This window comes from Colius striatus, chromosome 1 (assembly GCF_028858725.1).
Source record: "Colius striatus isolate bColStr4 chromosome 1, bColStr4.1.hap1, whole genome shotgun sequence".
NCBI classification, from domain to species: Eukaryota; Metazoa; Chordata; class Aves; order Coliiformes; family Coliidae; genus Colius; species Colius striatus.
The window spans coordinates 21,167,070-21,187,880 of record NC_084759.1 but is presented as its reverse complement, the minus strand read 5'-3'; the positions used below and the strand labels follow the sequence as shown (position 1 = coordinate 21,187,880).

Genomic DNA, 20,811 nt, shown 5'->3' with positions numbered 1-20,811 from the left:
TTGATATCACAAAAATGAAGTTTGGCTCATTCTTCTAGTTTGCACCCATAGTGCATTCGTTGGGTGTGTGTGGTGTAAACTTAATTCCCCTCCACCAGACTGAGAAGTGAACTCCTGTGTCTGGATAACAGCCTATGTTTCATGTCAATGAAACGAACGTGCCCAGCATTTGTTGAGAACACACACTGAGGGAATAGAAAAATGAGATCCCTAAATGCTGACGAATGTGAACAGGACACTAGAAAGTATTTCCTTCTGATGAGTCCAAAACCAATATTTCAAGTCTTGTATGACAGCTTGGGGCTAGTTTATCTTATGTTGTTGGGTCTGCTGGCGCCATATGAAGACAGCCTGAATCATGAAAATTAAGGGTCTAAAACCAAAAGAAGTATCTAAGCAGAAGATGATCTCTTGTAGGAAAAGGATCTACTGCCCTCTGTGAAAGGAACAAGCAGAAAGGGCTGATGGAGAAAAACCATGTCCTGAACAGCAAGAGTCCTTTTCTTTGGAAGCAATCTCCTTCTGGCCTTGTCCTGAGGATGACAAAATGCATGTGCTCCAATGAGGCAGCTGTAGTGGTGTGAGGAGTCTCTTTTCTATAGGCAAAAGCCTATAGAAAGGGAAGGTAGAGGGAAGACAGAGACAAAGCAATCCTAGTTTGGTGGTGGCACGTCCCACCACTTCAGAGAAAGTCAGATGTAAGGAAGTTAAGTGCAAGAAGGTATAGCAGAGAGTACCCAGAAAGAAAAAGCCCTTAATTGTAAATCTCATTATTTCTGGGCTTGAAGTGGAACTTGTGTGTGTGTTTCTGGGAGGTCTGAGGGTGGTATCATTCCATACGCTGTACCTGAAGGGTATAGGACATGAAGTCCATGGGATCTGAAGTAGTCTTCTTTTCCTGTGGCCTCTGGCAGGTGCAGGCATTTTGAGGGTATTGTCATACTCACTTTTTTCTAAAAACAAACTTTTGTTCAGAGTGTAAAAGTAGCTGTGAGCCTTATGTAAAAACAATGTAATTTCTGAAAGCTCTTCTGCTCACTGATACAGAAACAGTCTCTGTAACAACACCTTTATGCCAAATGTGACTGTGGTACCCCCTTCCCTTCAGCTTGCCCCTTTCCCTACATTTTGGGCTGTTTTGCTGGCACACAGCAGGCCCATGGGTGTGTTTGCAATTACAGAGGGTGAAACAGGAACAGCTCTGCCTTATCTCCCTGGTTTCCCAATGTCACTAAGTGCATTTTATTTTGAGATTCCTGATGGTGCTTGGCAAAGATAAACAAAATCTTCCATCAGGAAACCTGGGAGCTATTTCCACAGGAAGCTTCAAATCACTAAAGTAAATAAAACCCTTTTACATTATTCCCAGCCACGTTATTTAGGTAGCCGGAGCCTGTAACAATTGGTGAGAGGTGTCATATATTAGGGGTCTTGTAGCCTTTAAACAAATGATTCTTTTGGAATCCTGTGAATTTTGCTTTTGTACCTGGATTTATTCAGAAAATAGCCTTTCTTCCCAGAAGACACAACGTGAACCTAATTGTAACAATATTATTCTGTTGGCACACTGTTCTTTTACGTTAAAAATAGTTCATTTGCCTCAGTCCCACGTGACCTTTAGTTTCATCCTAAGAGTTTTGCTTGCCTCTTCCTATCTTTTACTGAGTTTTGGTATCCGCAAAAGTAAAAAATCGGCAGTGTTTCAGACCCATTCTCTGGCTTTCCCAGCACATACCAGAACCATTTGAGATGTGCTGTGAGTACATCTCACAGACTGTGTGTCTGTATTCAGTGCCTTTTAACAAAATCAAGCATAGGATTCACTTCATCTAACATAACCCTTAAAGTTAGGCATCTAAGCCTAAGCTGGTCACGTAGGACGTCTTCCTAACTAAGCAAGAGGGATCAGGACCTCTGGATCTGGATCCGGATCTGGATCTGGAACTTATCTTAAGGTGATGGGTGGAGGTGCATGTGGAAATCTATGGGCTGTAAATTTGCCCATGCACAAAACAACTATATTCAAGTAGATATTTACATTTTTATGGCTTAGTTTAAATATGATGTACCCCATATAAGGAAAGGTTTCTTCATAGCAGCACTTCCAGTCACCGTGTTCCTAACTGAGATCAGAATCTGCCACTGTCCACTCTTACATATAAAAAATTATGCTGGTGATAGGCAGTCATAGATGAGTTTGCTAAATATAAGAGTTTTCTTATAGTTTTTGTTTGCTGAAGAGAGTTTAAAAAAAAGAAACACAATGAAATGTGAGAGGATCAAGTCAACAGACAGGCTGTAATATCCAGTCTAAAATGTTAGCGTCATGGCCTCCATTAGATTGATGCTTGCACTACACACCTGAACTACAGCTGATGACAGGCACACACTTTGCTCCCACTGCAAGGGCGTGAGTTCAACCAAGAGAAATCAGATCTCTCCCTATCAGAGGAAATTTCAATCCAGGACTTAGAGGAGCTTGTTTCACCTGTGTTTAGCACTGATAAGTGTGGAAAAGAGGAAGGGGAACAACTGATGGGAGACTTTCAATAGGCAGAACTGTGCTTGAAAGGCAGGAGTGAGCAAGTCATGTTTTTGGTCTCCCTAGGGAGGTAAGGCAGCTCATTTTGCATTGTGGGGATTTAGGAAGGTGCTTTCAGATGGATTTGCCAATCAAGGAAAGAGAGTACTCAAATAAGATATGGGATATTGTTCATTGGAGAACTGTTCTTTATGTGTCCCTGCTGATGTGACATTAAACCTGAAGCAGCATTGGTAATCATGGAACTGAATGATAGTGTTGAGCTGATCATGCTCTAAGAGACAAGAAAGGAAGGCATCATTCTCCCTTACAAAAGACAAAACCATTCTTACGATTTTGAGTCAAGTTCACAGCCAAGTGCCGTAGCGATCAGCAGTGAAAGAACAATTGAAAATGGCCAAAGTCAATGTCACTTGACTGAGAAGAAGGAAATTACTTTATCAGAATATTGGCTACAAATAAACCAAGAGAGGCTGCACTCTAGGAGTAAAGCTTGGAAGTGCTTTCTCTCAGGAACTTGCTTCCACTTTCACTGAGGTCAGTGGTGTAACTCTCCCTGGCTGGAGGGATGAGCCCCAGGTGGAGGCAGCCCAGAGGCAGTCGGCACTGCTTTGATGCTCCCCAGGTAGAGGAAGATGCATTAACATTACAATGAGCTGAAAATGTGACTTTTTCAAGTGTAACTTTTTACATTATTGACTAAACTATTCCTGCCTGAGCTATCTGATAGGAAAAATCCTTTTGAAAACTTCAGTCATATTTACACTTAGTTAAATGGTTAGTGCAATGATCCTTGATTGCTCTCAGGTGGAAACACTCCTCACCTGTGTTTAATGTCAAGCAGCTTGAATAGAGTGCTGCCCACACATAGCGGATGCTGTGTTAGCTTTCCTCTTGGGTGGCTGACACACTTTAAATGCATGGAGCATAAATAGATCTGTTCCAAGGGAAATCTGAGACATGTAATCCCAGGTTCAGTTACGTTAGATATTAGCAAAGTTATCTTCACCAAAAGAGTTGTCAAGCACAGGCACAGGCTGCCCAGGCAAGTGGTGGAGTCATCACCCCTGGAGGTACTTAGAAGACATGTAGATGTGGTGCTTAGGGGAATGAATGATTTAGTGGTGGACTTGGCAGTGCTAGGTTGGTTAACAGTTGGACTCGATGATCATAAAGGCTTTTCCCAAACTAAATGGTTCTATGATACTCAGGATTTGAGGCATTTTTAAGAAATAGACATAGTTAGTCTGAATACTTCTGAATAACAAGAAAAGAATATAACCAAGCATGAAGAGCTGCTATATTTTTCTGATATCCTCTTGAGATTCTTTTTCTCTCATGCAGTTCACAAGCTGGAGCTGAGATCAGAATTTTCATCTTTTTTCATAGTCCCACAGTGCTGCCTTTAAACAATTCTGCTTTTGGTACTTTGCCCAAGTCTGTCTTAACTTGGCATAACGTTCATACAAACTCTTTACTTACAAGAGAGACTTCAGTTTACACCAACTGATGTCTGAGCCCAAGTGTCTCATAGCTCCAGGACAAATGGTAAGAATAGCTGGAGCCTAACATATGAAAGGAAAGATTAGAGACTTCAGCAGGAAGACGATGACATTGGTTAGTTCAAAGGCTTCCTGATAGAGGGCAAAATATATGCAGTGTTAATTTTGGCTCATTCGTTTCGTATAAACTCAAAAGTGTTCTTGTTTTCTGACAGACGTACCAAGTGGATTCCACATTAGTTTGGAAAAAATGCCCATCGAAGGAGAGAATTTGATATTGTCCTGTTCAGCCAACAAGTTCCTGTACAAAGACATTGCTTGGATTTTACCGAGGACGGTCAACAATCAAACGAAAGCAAAAAGGTCTCTCAACAAGGAGTACTCCATCACCCTCACTTTGACCATCAAGAACGTTTCCCTGGCCCACTCGGGCACTTATGCCTGCCGAGCAAGGAACATATACACAGGGAAAGAAGTGCTTCAAAAGAAAGACGTTACAATCAGAGGTGAGCACTGCAACAAAAAGGCTGTTTACTCTCGGATCCTCAAATATAAAAGCACAAGGAATGATTGTACAACACAAAGCAATGTAAAACATTAAAGGACTCATTAAACAGTAACAGGTGTCTCATATCATCTTGATTTTTTTTATTACTGTTGCTACCTTTCAGGCCCTGAGGTGGTGCACATTCCCCCATGGGTTGGACGTAGGAGGAGTAGCAAACAAAATCGTAACGCGTGAGCTTCCGGTTGAGTTCAGACGGGTGTTTTCTGCTTTGACAAGGCACGTGGAAGCTGGGGTTTGGAAGATCCCCTGTGCTACATTTTGCATGTCATTATTTTTTCTCTTGCTGTCTCCTACTGAGCGATAAGGAAAACTTTGGATCAATCTTTTCTTCCACTTTGATATCGGCCTCATCAAAAATGTCAAAGCTGAATAAACTGATTAACTTTAAAAACTGCTGTTTTCAGTCAACGTCGGACATTTAATAACTTGAATGTGCGGAACGAGCACATTTCAGTTTGAGATTGACTGGACTACATATTTTTTATTTTAATCTGATCTTGATGGACTTATAAATATTACCTGCTGAGCAAGTTCTAATGCTTATTTATTTGAAATTATTTTCTACACTAAAGTACATTAATCTTAAAAAGTATCTTCTAAAAGAAGTATGCAGGGAAGAAATAAAAGTGTCGATATAATGCACAGACCTAACATATCATTTATAATAATGATGATTTTAAAACTGACAGACGTGAACCATGTTTCTCCAAATAAATCTAGGTAGACTTCCAGTTGCTGTGTTGGTCAATTTTTGAAGTCACTTCTGCACTAATGTAAAAGGCTACTGATAGAAGTGTGAGTATTGCTCCTTGCCTGAAGGTTCAGGAATTTGTAATGTTGTAATTATTTTATTAAATGAGAAATATTACACTAACACAACTGACCAGGTTGCAGCCAGCACAGTGAGTTGTTGAATTCGTTTTTTAAAATGCAAATTCAAAATTGAAGCCATTAAAAATATTCATCGCTTTTGGTATGCAAATGACAATTGGATTTATTATGGGGATTAAGAACCAGAGAAAATGCTGAAGGAGAATTAAGGGCAACCCGAGACTTCCTTGTGAGCGTTTACCCTTTTTTTCCTTCGTCGTGACTTTGCTATGAGATGTTTCTGTGTATCATAAATTCTGTATAAGGAAGAAGTTACTATTTTTAATAGATCTGATAACTTTATTTTTTTACAATACATAGCTTTTATTATTTTTGGTTACATTTATGATTGATCATTTCTATAGCATTTACATAAGCCATAAGAAAACAGGCCATAGTGACCAGAATAGCTACAGCAAAGGAACAAAGTGGCTGTGCTTTTAAAATAGAGGGTGACAACATGACAGTTTCTTGCGCTTGGGAACTCACCAGACTATTTCCTCCTTTAGGTATGGAGACCGTGTCCCACGGCTAAACTTGTCTTTCACGTGGGAATTGCTTTTGTCAAGTGTGAAAGGGTAAACAATAGCATTTCCCCATAATGCCAGTTTCATGGAGCCTAAAATGCTTAGAAAACAATTGATAACCTGGAAGTTGTCAGAGTAAAGAAAAGAATAATCATTTATATCTTGAAATGTCACCTATAGCCTGCTTGTATACAGTAGCCCTTTTGTTCATTATTAGTGCGATGGCTTCCAGAAACAATGTGTTCTTGCAAAAGGATCTGGCTCTCTTTTTTTTTTTTCCTAAAACATGCCTAAAAAGCAAGTGAAATCATTGGTGACCGCTTAAAAATGGGGCAACTGCACTCTTTAGCATTTGCAAGTCTTCAGAGAATTACAATACAGAATCTCCTTCTTTATGAGGCTGTTTTGTGAGAAGACGTTTGATGGCAAGGTGGGCGGTGATGACAGGACGTTGTGAATTTTCCATGGCCTTGGGAGCTGGACTTGTAGCAGCCAGTTGCCAGACAATATGAGTTTGGGTCAAAAGAAAAAAAAGACAGATGTGGCAATTAGACTGTTGCTCTGTGAAATTATTGTGAACTGTGCTGATGTGTGTGACTGCTGGATGGACACGCTACCAGCCTGGTCTCGACCAGCACTCGGAGGGCCACGCTGTGCAAGGGTGTCGTAGCATCCCATATGTGGCTGCCTGTTTGGGGAGACACTGAGAAACCTCACTGGAAACGTTTGAGGAAAGCAGTTCTTGGTGGCCAGATGAAAACTACTGATGTCACTTTTGATGTCCTCAGATGACTGGAGGATCTCATCAGTTTGGAGAATTTCTCTGCCTTCTGCTGTGTAATATATTATTTAGGGAGAAAGATGTGAAATATATTTCTTTTTTTTAAGTGTTAAAATTAAAGCTTGTATTTATATTTTTATACTGATTAATAAAAATATGTGAACAGACAACATACTCATAACAAGGGGCAAAAATGGTTGGAATGCAGAAGTAAACCTCAAAATGAACAAACTGTAATGTTTTCCCCTCCTTTGCCATTGTTTGCTTTTGGAAATGCAAATTTTCTCTCCTTACCACCCCAGGTGAGCTGAGTGCTCTGACACCAGCATCCCCTTTTCCCCTCTGTGACTCCCATGTCACTATGTCACTTGCCTGGACCAAACTCTGCCTACAATGAAGTTCCTTGGGGTAACTGAGAGCAGAGTTTGGCCCAGCAAGGCAGTGTTTGCGGGCAGGCACGAGATCTGGGGACGAGCCCAGGGCACTGCCCTGGGCACTGAGCCCTGCACTGTGCATGCTGGTGGCCAGGGCAGCCCCTTGACTGTAGGGTGAGAGAAGTGGGGCCTTGGAAACTGTCTCCGTTGGCTTCACTGCAAAAAGGAATGGGAGAATATGGGTGGCTTGCAAAAAAGAATAATCCTCAGGTTGACCAAGTCCTTGAAAAATCAGCTGATTGCAGCAATTATTGAAAGTATGTGAATGGTGACATAAGTTTTAAGCAAATAAGTTTTTCTTAATATGAAACCCCATCTTTAGTGTATGGCTATAAACAAATTAAAATTAATCACAAATAACTCAACCGAATGTGTGGTTTGCCTTTGTTGTGTCATCTTTTCCGCCTTCATTTCGGATGTCTGGGCTGGGCTGTCCGTGAGGGACTGCTGATAAATGTGAACTGTGGAGCTCTTCTCAGCATGCGTATGTGGATGTGCATCAGACAGTGCCTGTTCATAAACAGTGTTATGAAATATGAGATCTGTGCAAAGATCGAGGCGAGGGGTCAATGAGAAGAGAGCAGTCTTCTTGACTGCGAGGCAAATATTGTTGACCATGTCATTGTGTAGCTATGTGGTGGAGAATTTCCTTTACAGCCTCTCTCATGAGCATGACTGTTTGGAAAGAGAGAACAAATTGTCTGCTACACTGTAAACAAAAAAGTGGTGTTGTCTGTGGAAATTAGAGGTTTGCAGCTCAGAAAAGCCCCAACTGGTCATCGCACAAATTAATGGAATTAATTTCAAGGGGCAAGAGCATAGTAAAGATAAACTACTTTAAAAGTGTATCTAGTGCAAGGGGGTTCATGCATATTGTGTTAGCTGGTGGTACATAGGTGCTTAATTTTTCTGGAGAGTTTTTATTTGCAGCTGGTAACAGAGTGATTGTGAAAATAGAAATATCTGCTAGTTGTTTTGTTTTTCTGAAAGGATAGAGAATAATCTTCCAAACACAGAGTGTTGGAAATTCAGCTGATATTATACTTGAACTTGTTGTGTCGGTGTCTATTGCAGTCTAAAAGAAAATACTTTCAGACAGTTGGTTTCTGCTTTGTTCTGTTTTGTTTCATATTTTGTAATGTGTGTCTCACCATGGTAGTAACTGCTGATCCTGGCAGTGTCCTTGACAGGAAAGATCACAAATAATCGTTCTTGCAAGACTGGGGCATTAGAGGGAATCTGTAAAGCATCTGCCTCTGAGAGACTGTTCAGGAGCTCCCTGGATTCTCCATCGCTGCTTTAAAGGGACCAAAATAAAAAAAGGATGATGTGGGAGTTGCAAATGTGACAGAGTGATGTTGCCATATAATGTTCATAAACATTGCAAATACCTTGAACTTTATCAGAACAGCCTTCAGCTCTGTATGAATAGAGGGAAGGAGTGGCAAAGGGTTGAAATGAGGATGAGAAAGACTTGTTGTTTTGCTTCTTTCAGGAATGACTTTAACAGGATGTTTGTAGACTATTTTTGAAATGCCCTACTGGGTGGCCCTTAAGCAGAAGTAGAACAGATGAGACGCGCTTCCAATGCTTATTGTCACCAACTGTCATGGCAATTTTTACTGCAGTGCATTCATATGAATGTTGGTAGATAAAAGTGAAGCAGGAGCAGTGTTGCTATGCTGTGTGGCCAGCCAGCACTCAGCCTCAGCCCCTGCTGTCAGGGTTTCCAGCGTCTATGGGCTGCCTGAGGACATGGGCGCATTTCTCACCAGCGCAGTTTTGGCAGCCACGCTCTGGTGTGGTTTGGCCAGACCTCGTTGTGTTCAGCCAAATATGTGAAATGCAAAAGGGAAAGACTTGATGAAAATTTTTGGGACACATAACACAGTGCTTTTCTGCTTTTGGATTCTGATTTTGGATGACGAGAGTTTACCGAATAGGATTTGTAATTATAGTCTTTAAAGTAAGTGAATGATAAATGCCCCATTCAGGGGTATCGTGGTGTACAGAGCCGTGTGGTGCTGTCAGTGACATGCAGATACTGTGCTACAATGGTGTCCTGCTAATTGTTAAAAACTTTTGGTGTCACTGTTTCTCTTGATGATGCAAAAGTCTGACCTTTCATAGAAATTTATTGCTTTCAATAAACAAACGTGGTTGGTAGTGGAACTGAGGAAATCTTCTAAACAATGTAATCGTTGGGTCTTCTTTGGTCATCAAAATCCTCTGTGGTAATGGGAGAACTCTGTACACATCAAATGCTCTTAAGCAAACTGGAACAGTAAATAAAATCTGTGAACAGTGAACCCTGTAGAACAGCTATAGTAAACTCAAACATCAGTAAAATGATGGTAGGGAAGGTAATTAAATTACCACAGTTACAAGAATGTAAAACAGAGTTGTTGTTTTGTCTTGTAGCTCAAGAGGCACCAGCCCTGCTACGGCACCTCACGGATCAGACGGTTAACACCAGTAACTCTGCTACGTTGGAGTGCCAAGTTCGTGGCATCCCAGAGCCCCAGATATCCTGGTTTAAAAACCATGAGGAAATACAGCAAGAATCAGGTGAGAGCTCTGTGTACTCGCCTACTTTTTACTGCCTTTTTATTTACCCATCTGCCTTAGGTAGCCATTTGCAATCATTCACATTGGTACCCAGACTTGAGGAACATGTATGGCCTGGGCATTACAGGCAGGCAGGCAGCAGCACAGGCATGCCAGGTTATTCTGTCTCACTCTAAAACCTCAACCAAGCTGGAGATGTAGACACAACGTGTCTCTGTGAAGTCAGTGGAAAAAACATAACTCTCCGTTTGCATCTTAAAAGAGTCACCTACAGAAAAACATATTTCTCTCCATTTACTATAGAGGGAGCCTAAAGATCAGGTGTCTTGGCTAGTGTGTGTCTAGGCAGAAGAAAACCAAGCTTGCGTGGTATACACAGGAGTACCACAAGGAGTCTGTGATCAGGCATGCAAAATCTGTTCTTGATTCACAACCTAGACACCAGACTAAATCTGCACCTGGGGTGTCCAAAACCAAAATGCAGCTGCTGTCAGCAAAAGAATCCAGGTGTCACACAACAGAAAGGAACAACTTACCAAGTGGCATGCTGCAGCTACGGGAAAACCTTGGGAAACATTTGCTGCTGTGTCTAGAATGTGGCTTCAAAGATCAGCCAAGGCTACATGTCCAGCTCTGCTGGCACGACAGTCACAGAAGCGTTCCTTGGAGATTTCAGGTGGAGGTGAATGATGAGGAAAAGGCAAAACCTTTCTCATGGTAATTCATCTGCATTTAGATCAGAGGCACACAGCAAGCTAGTGTTACACTCTCAGCAAAAATATTTGAGAAGGTTTGGCCTTTAAGAATCTGAATCTTGAGTGCAGTCTTCAATAACAATGTTTTACAAAGTTTATGTTTAGGGTTCTGTCCTGCATTACTGGAAACTAGTACAGCATGAACAAAGGCAACTGAGTACAATTCTGAGGATTTTGCCAAGCGAATTATAAGCACGTGCAGACTCACAGCCCAGGCACTAAGCTTAATCTAGAGCCAGATTCCATGGAGTTTTACAGTGACCAAATTGTTGTACTGTGCATTATTATCTTCTCAAATTAATGTTATGTGTCTAAGTTGGGTTTAAGGCAACACTTAAAGTTAGAAACCAGGAAGCTGTCTCTAGAGGGCAGGTCAGAGCACTTTAGTTAGGTGTTTGAAATAAATGGTGGGAATATGTTTTGATGGGACAGTGGTTCTGATGGAGCCAAACACACAAGTGTGTACTTGACTGCACATTTCCTGGCTCTGCAGTGCTTCAGAGGCAGTCTGAGGTCAAATCTGCTCCCTGCGTTTTCCTCACTTGCTGGAATGTTACCCAGGCTGGCTCATGTATTGACCTAGCTGGAATAAACAAGATGTTGAAAACTTCAGGTGACTCCTATGTTTTAGGGTACACCTCATGGGACCTCCCTTTGCACTAGCTGGGGATCTTCTGCAAAGATCATTCCGTGCCTCATGGGCAAATAAGCTTTGGGGCGAGTCTGCTGCCCATAAGGCCAGTGTGGATGCATAGAGCTCAATCTTGGAAGTGCTCTAGTCTTGAGCTGCTTCTGGGACAGACCTATGCCTGTAAGTGCAGTAATCAGACCATCCATTTTCCAAAAGCTGGAGATATGCTGAGGAACTCACCTGGGTGTAAAATCTAGGCACAATGCTAATTAATATACACAGTACCAAGTGCTCCCAAGCTCATTCCCTTAGGTGGAGCTTTTTCACTTACACAAGTGCTTTGTAAACTGATTTCCAAAAGATTCCCAAAACATCCAAGTATATTTGGCTTTCCTGCAAATAACATTGTGCTTTGCAGCCTGTGGCTCAGATTTCTTTAGAGAAGGACTTGAAGCAGATATCATTACACAAGGGCCTGTTTTTTGTTTATATTCTGGCTCCTCATTGCAAAATACTTAATTTCACAGGAATAATTTTAGGGCCTGGAAGACGAATGCTGTTTATTGAAAGAATAAAAGAGGAGGACGAAGGACTTTACCAGTGTATAGCCACCAACTTAAAAGGGTCCGTGGAGAGTGCGGCATATGTTACAGTACAAGGTAAAGCATGACACTAAATGGGAAGAGGAAGCTCACCAGGGTGATGTTCCTGCTCAGGCTGGAAGGGTGGGGGTATGACTTGGGGCTCATGCGGTGATCTCTGAAGGCAGCAGTTTGAAGGAAGTCCTGGCAAGGGAAACGTACCAGGTTGGAAAGGAAGCTTAGCAGGAAATGCAAACTCAGAGTGTGTTTACACTGACCTAAAAAGAAGAATTGCTTCAACCTAGCAAAGATCAGGTCAGGGTAGAAGACAAATGTAAATTTAATATCGTCCAAACAAACAAAAAAACAGAGTAAGGAACAGTCTCCTAGCCACTCATTTTCCCATTTCAGGTTAGTTCCATCAATATTAGATGCTTGGGGGATTTCAGTTCTTTATTCTCAATGTAAAGGGAACTCCCAAATCAGACTGGAAGATTTTAGCCTAGCTATAGCTACACATGTGTTTTTCTTGCTTGTTGTAAGAAGTAGATATGATCTAGCTATTTCTGTAACAATTAGTTGAACTATTTTGATATTAATGTAAATGTCCAGCACTGTTCTGCCTTCTGCCAAGTTTGACTCTGGCCTGTGGCAGTGACTTCTATCAAGTAATTTTAAGTTTCATTAAAAAAAAAAGTTAATTTAGTGACTTTTCAGTTTCATTGAATACATTTCTGGTTCATATATTATGAGATAAGGGAAGTATGTTGACATTGTCTATATAAGTCAGTGCTGTGTTTGAATTGAATTCAACACAACCTATCTTATTGATAGGTAAAGCATCCTTTAGGTAAAAAAGTCCAAAATGCACTTAGTTTCTCATTATAGAAGATGATTTGATTACTAGCAGGTCTCTCAGAAAGGAATTATGTCTTTGTGGATGTTCTCATACAGTTTCTAAATGTATCTGAATACTACTGAGTACTTGGATGCTCCCCTACAGCAGAAGACAATTACATCTAGTAAATCAGTATTGATTTTCTGCCATGAGTGTATTAGCAGTCTCAGTTAATAGTAATTGCTGATGATACAATGATGTTTGTGCTTTGAAAGGTCGAGGTACTTTAAAAGGTACATGAACATGTGATCTGGCCTAACTGATGTAATCAAGGAGTTACATCAAGGAGTAACTGATGTAATCAAGGAGTTATCCCCTTATAATAATGCCAAGATTTTTACAGCTGCTGAAATAGCTAAAATAATAACTTGTGCCTAAGTGCTTGCTGTCCAATGCATCTTACCAATTGATAGTTCTGGACAATGTAATTCATTATTGTATTGATTTTAACATCATTGTAGCTTAGCTATTTATCACAACCACAAGAATGCTGTCAGAGGGCTTCTAGGAAGTCATATCTCCTAGTTTGTGATCCAGAGGAGAGAGAGGAGAGCAGCCAGGAAGGTTACATATCCTGAGGGACCAGTGTTCTTGTGTGACTCCTATGGGAGCTCTTAAATAAACAGGAGATGAAGACTACCATATTAAAATTTATAGCTTAGAGGCTGGATGAGAGGAAAAAGATTGAGTTTGTCTTATCTACTATAATCGAGGAAAATGCCTTTCAACCCTTTCTCTCCCTGCTACATGAAGAGACATCCCTGGAGATTTTTCTACTCATTCCTACACTGATCTGGAGTGTCTGTTCCTCTCCCAGGGAACAGTAGCCTCTCTCCCCAACCCTGAGCCCAGAGTGATGAGATCAGGGCTTAAACATGGGGCTCTGTAGGCTTTGCCACATGCTAATCTTTCTGGGAAATACAGACCCTGCAACTGTCACTGTGAGCACCAAAGCCTCCCCTCTACCCCGGCAGCATTCGGGCCAGACCGTGGGGCTGCAGATCAAAGGGAACGGAGCAATGCCTCGTGTTCGTGGCTGTGTTTAGGAGATTGAGAGAGTAGCTTGTGAATGAGTCAGGAAGGAAACTGTCTGCTCTCTTTATTTCCTCTGAAAAAACATTCTTATACTCACAGATAAAACAATATGTTATTTTTGTATCTGAGATGGATGAATGGATGCTGGAATCAAAGAGCTGTCTTTAAATAATCTCAGCCTGTGTTTGGTTTGGAAGCTGTGCTGGCTGGGCTGTCTGAGGAGGACAGGGCTCATGTTCGTGGACATGTTAGAGCAAGCTGTTCACTTGCTCTTGGTTGAGGAACTGAAAAGGCAGGGAATCTGCAAGAGGGGAATGGGAACAGCAAATGACTGCCAGAATACCCAGCAGACAGAGGAGAGTGTGTCCCTAAAAGCTGGGGGACACAAGCTGCTGGGGACAGGGAGAGAACAGGCTGCCTCTGAGGGGTCACCCTGCTCGCAGAGGGGATGACTTGTCATGAAAGCCTTGCCCTGCTTCTCCTCCTGAGGACCCTCACACCCCCTCTCAGTGGGGGCCAGTGATACAGCTGATTGCAAAGGTGCTTCACCACTTGAAGATAATGTGTTGACAAAGGAAGGAGCTTCTTTTACAACTCATGCCCACTGAAATCTGGATGTATAACAAGCAAATGAATATAGCAACGTGCCCTGGCTTAAAGCTGATGCTTGATAATGTAATGTGATACCTGATGATGAAAAGGAAAGCATGGCATTTATTAAGTATTCAATGAACTATTCCAACACTATGAAAATGATGCTTGCTTTTTAAATAGCTGTCTGTTTTTTCTGTCTGTCTACCTTTCTGACTCTGTGTCTCAGAAAAATTGTTGTGCCTTTTGGGTCACGCTGACATCATCAGGAATGTTTCCATGAAGTTTAACTGGAATTCCTTTGGCTACTGAATGAGGTTCAGCCTGTGTAACGTGAGTGACTGTAAGAGAAAAGGTGAACTTCAGGAGACAGAGTCCTGTTGCCTCAGAGGACTGCTGAAGAGGGTAGGAAGGGAGTCCTGGAGGTCTCTCATTCAACCTCAGTTCAAATCAGGATCATCAACAGTACCTCCAGCCAGGATATCTTTGGCTGGTTTGTGAAAACCTCCAAGGATGAAAATTCCTCCCTCAGCATCTCTGAGCACCAATCCCAGTGCTGCACTGCTGTCATCATGGGATCACACAGATTAAGCAGAGCTGATCACACTGGTGTAGGGCTGAGGGAAGTCTTTGGGTGCAGCAGAGTAATGTTGGTGCCTCGGGCATTGCGTTTTCCTTGATTAACACCTGACACAGAACTGCAGCTTGATCTTTAGAGCTGAAATCCTAATGACAGAGCTCATACCAGCCCAAGGCTTGAGCTTGTGCCCGGAAGAGTCAATGCCTTAGTACAGGCTCTCATACCTGCAGGCCTGCAGGGTACTGGACCTCCTGTTACTGCTAAGAGAGAGAAGCTGCTGCTGGTTGCACTTCTTCACTCATCTGCAGAGACACAGGGTGATGCCCAGGGTGGCTTTTGAAGGGCTCTGGGGCAGGGAGGAGGCTGCTGCTTGCTGCAGTGAGTGAGGCAGATGGGGCAGAGCAGCACATGGGGGAAAGGTCTGTGTCTAATCAGGATAGATCTCTCGGAGAGGTATAAGGAGGAGGCAGAAATCTCGGGGTACTAGGCAGAGAGAGAAATTTAGTCCTGCTCTCAGCCTCTCCAAACTCTACTAAACCTAAGCCCTCTTCTGAGTGTTCTTGCCTATTTTGCCTCAGATAAACCTTTTCCTACCCAACTGAGAGGCAGATCTGGCTGAAAGGCTTTTAGCAAGATTAGGAACCTGGTGTTTGACAACCCAGCCCCACTCCAGCCTGGAGAAATGCTTTCTAGTTGCCTGAATTCACTTGGATGTTTAAAAGACAGCATTTTCACGTCTCTTTGCTAACTCCTGTGCAGCAGTTAGGCAGTTGCTACCTTACACACCAGGACTGGCCTTATCCTGCCTCATGGACTTTCTGAGTCCTGTCATATGGAGCAGCAGCAGCAGCAAATGAACCTTCATCCCCTTCAGATTTTGCTGAATAAATGTCAGAAACTATCACTCTCCATCTGCATGGTTTCTGCTCAAAAGCAATAAGAGAGTATCCATATGTAAAAGGACGGCCTGATGCCAGAGCATAGGCAAGCTACATTAGGCTCTGTCATTTATGCCATGCCTATGTCCCATATCTAAATCAAATCTTTATAAAAATACTTGTGAAAAATTAACACTGTTGAGGTTTTTTGAGAAATAGATACTTTATATCTCTCATTTGTAGTTGCAGTCCTATTTTTCTTCAATGAGCTTTATTGTCAAAATTCCAGAATGGACATGCCAGAGGAATCTTAGATACACAGCATGAATGCAAATCTGACTATCACCTCTGGAGAGTGAAGATATTATGTTAGTGAAGTTACAGCTACAGCAAGCAATTCAACCTCTGAACAAAGCTCTGTAGCCTTGCCTAAAACCAAGCATCACATCCCTCTGGGTTACCTGATAAGCCCACTAGTGAGACATCAATCATCCCTTTTTAATGTGTCAGAAGTAATACCAAGCTGCTCAGGTTCTAAAACTGCTGCAAGTGCTGTCAACAAAACTACCGTGAAGTTCAGAATTACTTCTTGTTGTCTCATTTTCTCTCTCTGGAGAGTGTATCAGAATACAAGGCAGATTGTGAGGATTTTTTTTTTTGCATTTGCTACCAATCAGATGGAAAACATATTGTGGGAAGTGTGGTATTTTGACACGATCACAGGATTTGCAAAACAGACTGCTCTGAAACCATTTTATGAGTCCCTAAGCAGCAGTCTGAAGTGAATTTTATTTTGGCTTTTTTTTAAGATCTGTCAGTGGGCTCTAATACTCCACAGATTTCTAATGTTTATGTTTTCTTGCTGCTCCACTTTCAGTCGTTGTTGTTTTTGGTTCTCCCTTTCTGTGCTTGATCTGTTCCCTGGGTTGGAGAGCTTTCCCAGCTCCCTGACAGCTGTGTTCTGCGAGGTGCTGCTGGGGAAGGAGACAGTCTCATGTCTCTTTGGGGAGCCAGGCACCATGCTGCTGATGTGATCAGCATATTTCTACCCAGTGTATATGGAGCACAAGACATCCTGTGCCATACTTTGTATGAGCGAAGGTCATAGGTACTACGTGGGAGGAAGAGCACATGGACTCCTGTACCATAAGCCTCCAAGGGAGCCCCAGCTGTACCTCCAGTGAGATTTTTGGTGAGGGCTGGTGGGTTTCCAGCACAGCTGGCACAGAGAGGGGGGCTGCAGGGCTCAGCTATCAGCATGGAAGAGCTCACAGAGCTGGGGAACAGCAGCCTCGGTGCCTTAGCAAACGCACCAAATGTCTTGGATGAGGCTGTGGATGTGGCTTACCTGGACTTCAGTAAAGCATTGACACTGTCTCCCACAGCATCCTCCTGGAGAAACTGGCTGCCCGTGACTTGATGGACCTACTCTGTGATGGGAGTCTCTGGCTAGGTCCAGAGTGTTGTAGTGAATGGTGCTAAATCCAGTTGTTGTCTGGTCACCAGTGGTGTTTCCCAGGGCGCAGTGCTGGGGCCTGTTTTGTTTAACATCTTTATCAATGATCCAGATGAGGGGATTGAGTGCGCCCTCAGTATATTTGCAGACAATGCAAAGTTGGATGGGAAGACAGAGCTGCTTGAGGGCAGGAAGGGTCTTCAGAGGGACGTGGACAGGCTGAATCAATGGGCTGAGGCCAGTCGCATGAGGTTCAATATGGCCAAGTGTTGGATTCTGCACTTGGGCCACAGCAACCCCAGGCAACGCTCCAGGCTTGGGGCAGAGTGGCTGGAAAAGCTGCCCAGAGGAAAAGGACCTAGGGGTGTTAATCGCCAGCTGGCTGAACATGAGCCAGCAGTGTGCCCAGGTGGCCAAGAAGGCCGATGGCATCCTGGCCTGTATCAGAGAGACTGTGACCAACAGGACCAGGAAAGTACCCCTGTACTCTGCACTGATGAGGCTTCACCTTGAATACTGTGTTCAGTTTTGGACCTCTGACTCCAAGAGAGACAATGAGGTGCTGGAGCGTCTCCAGAGACAGGCAATGAAGCTAATGAAGGGTCTGGAGCACAAGTCTGATGAGGAGCAGCTGAGGGAGCTAGGTTTGTTTAGTCAGGAGAAGAGGGGGTTGAGACAAGGCATGATCACTGTCTACAACTACCTGAAAGAAAGATGTAGTCGGGGGCGGTTGGTCTCTTTTCCCAAGTAATGAGTGATACAACAAGAGGAAATGGCCTCAAGTTGTACCAGGGAAGATTTGGGCTGGAAATTATTAAGAACTTTTTCAGTTAGACACACTAACAACCTGTTAGACACAGGCTACCCAGGGAAGTGATGGGGTGACCATGCCTGGAGATATTTAAAAGCCATGTAGATGAGGTGCTGAGGAACATCGTTTAGTGGTAGGCCTGGCAGTGTGAGGTTAGTGGTTGGACAAACCACTTTCCAACTGAAAGGATCCTATGATTCTATGACATCAAAACCCAAGCATCAGTACTGCAGTGTGCACCAGCTCACACCTGGATTCACTGATGTCTACACCAGCACAAGCCATCCTCCGAGTTTCTCCTGAACATTAGCAGCACTTCTCACACTGCAGCATTGCCCCTGGGAAAGGTCAGCAGAGCTGAACCCTCTGCACAGCCCCCTTCTCTCTGGAGGCTGCTGGAGACTGAGCGTTTTTGAGTCCTCTGCTTCCCTCTCAGATGTGGACTTGGCCAGATTGGCTTCGCTACTGTTAGTGGCGAGGGCAGGGAAACTGCATGCACAGACCCACACACATTCTCACACAGAGAGAATTTAGTTAAAAATATCCTGCAGCTGAATTTCCATCTCAAAAGGAAATTATTACCTGACTGGCCATACTCAACTGGGTTTACTTCACCTCCTGCATCTCAAAGGAGAGCTGATGTTTTACTGGAAAACTTATGGGTGGATTAAATGTGATTTTGCTGTGTTCAGTACAATAGCTTTGCTGAGGAGATCTTTTTTCCTCCAGGCTTTATGAACCAGTCCAAACAGAGATTAATACCCCATTGAAAAGAGTCTGGTTCTTCCTGAAATTTTGTTTTGATGGCAAAGAAACATAAAGTACCCTTGCTTTGCAAATCGCTTTCTTAAATGTTTACCACTTGTTTCCCCAGGCACATCAGAGAGGTCAAACCTGGAGCTAATAACCCTGACCTGTACCTGTGTGGCTGCAACGCTCTTCTGGCTTCTGTTGACCCTCTTCATTCGCAAGCTGAAGAGGGTAAGAATAGACAAGGAGATCCCAGTGGTACCTGCCTCTTCTTCCAGCCCTTTCCTCGCATTAGAAAATCCTTCCCAGGCCATGGGGATTGCTGAGTCTGCCAAAACCACCCCATCTGATTCACTTACTGCTCATCTTTGTTCCCTGGGTAATCACCAGGCTACTGGTGAATGCCCCAGGAACTGTTACTCTCAAGGCTGAGTATGAGTAAGCCAGGAAGTAAAGCCTGAGAGCTCTGAGACTCTCAAGCATTTAGGTGCCTGACTCCATTCTATGAGAATTTGGCATCTACATGATCACTCAGGTCACTCGTGAAGATCTGGGTGAGTGGGAATGGCAAATCTTCCCAGAGTGCGCTGAGATCTGGTTTGCACACAGCATCTGGTATAATTACATCACTTCCAAAGTGATATTTTACTGAAGTAGTTTCAGTGGTGCAGCTTCTAGAGCAGATGATCCTGTATCAGCATGAAAATATTAACTGCTCTTGCAGCTGACACTCCCCCCTGTCCAAGGCTGACCATGATGGTTTAAATCCCCTTTTTGCTGACAGCACCACGCGTGCATTGTGTGGTATCTGTAGGTTAAGCCTCAGCAGCTCTCTGAAGCACAGAATGCAATTCCTCAGTAGTGCAGAAAGATCTCAGAGCAACTCTCAGGAGCAAATGGATTTGCTGGAAGGGAGATACTGGGGCAATGGAGTGCACTGCAGAACATGAGATGAGGAATGGTTGCATGTCCCCATCTCCCCGACTCCCCTCACTTGCCCACCACTACAGTGCTGAGCCCTGGGTGCCCTCCTTCACCCAGCCTGAGAGATATCACAGCCTGATGCCATGGGGATCAGCTCACAGCCGCCATGACTGAGCATGTTCCAGCTGGTCAAACTTCATGATGGTTGCTAAAGGCTGGCTGCATCCTGACAGACCGTTTTATTTCAATCTGCATTAAGGCCTGTCTGTATCTTAGGCCTTTACACTGAGGCCTTCTATTGACTACTGAGAAAGCAGGACCAGACCTCCAAACCAGGGAGATGTGGCAGTGGTCACTCTACCTGCTTTCCTACTGCTACATTCTCTCGTCAGGAGAAATGTGTGGAAGTTTGAGGGGAAAGTTAAGCAGAGGTCAGCTGAAGCTTTGTAGCTGTAAGAAAAACTACAGTGCAAGTGTAGTGTAGAAAAACTACAGTGCAGTTCTGACTGTTAACCAGCAATGATGAAGCTATTCATAACATGATTACAAACCCCTTGAAAAATCTAAATTTTAAATGTAGTAAAGAGTTACAGATTATTTTTATGCAATTTGTTATGATACCAAAACTTGACATTTACTTGTTAGATTGTTAAAAGATAATTAAAAAAATAATAATCGCTGCTGTAGAACAAGGGACATTAATTATATGATATGTGAAGGTTTTTTTCCAGCTAGCATAGCATGTTTATGGTCTTCTCTGTATTTTACAAACCCTTACTCTCAAGAATTTTTGTCTGGAATTAGCTCTAAATTACATTTCATATACAAATTACATTGCCACAACAGAAAAAAATGCAAACTTATATGCTCTCTGAGAGCACTTTCCTAAAGCCCATCTTCTTTGCATACAGGGACAAATGATATACAGTACAATTCTTCCTCATTGAAAACCTTGTTTCCAGTCTCTAATTGTGCATGAAGAACTGTAGGAAGCTCTCTGCACCTTCCCCCCTCCCTTGTTGATTTTTCAGGAATAGGTCCACTTAAAAGCTTTTCTAGAGTGACTAGTAGGAACAGTCTGGTACACACATCTCTGTCAAGAAATGCTCTTTTTGGAGCACCATGCATG

At 42.9% G+C, this 20,811-nt stretch overlaps 1 protein-coding gene across 5 annotated transcripts in view; it reads left to right on the top strand.

Moving 5' to 3' along the window:
• Positions 1-20,811, top strand: part of FLT1 (fms related receptor tyrosine kinase 1) — a 144,327-nt gene that overhangs the window by 68,103 nt on the left and 55,413 nt on the right. For 4 of the 5 annotated variants that reach the window (XM_061993172.1, XM_061993188.1, XM_061993162.1 and 1 more), the window contains exons 13-16: positions 4,260-4,550; positions 9,646-9,792; positions 11,706-11,837; positions 18,883-18,989. In XM_061993172.1, coding sequence (XP_061849156.1) covers positions 4,260-4,550; positions 9,646-9,792; positions 11,706-11,837; positions 18,883-18,989 — 677 coding nt within the window. Of the gene's footprint in view, positions 1-4,259; positions 4,551-4,715; positions 7,556-9,645; positions 9,793-11,705; positions 11,838-18,882; positions 18,990-20,811 lie in introns of those variants that run through there. The other variant, XM_061993194.1, reaches the window with a different exon arrangement.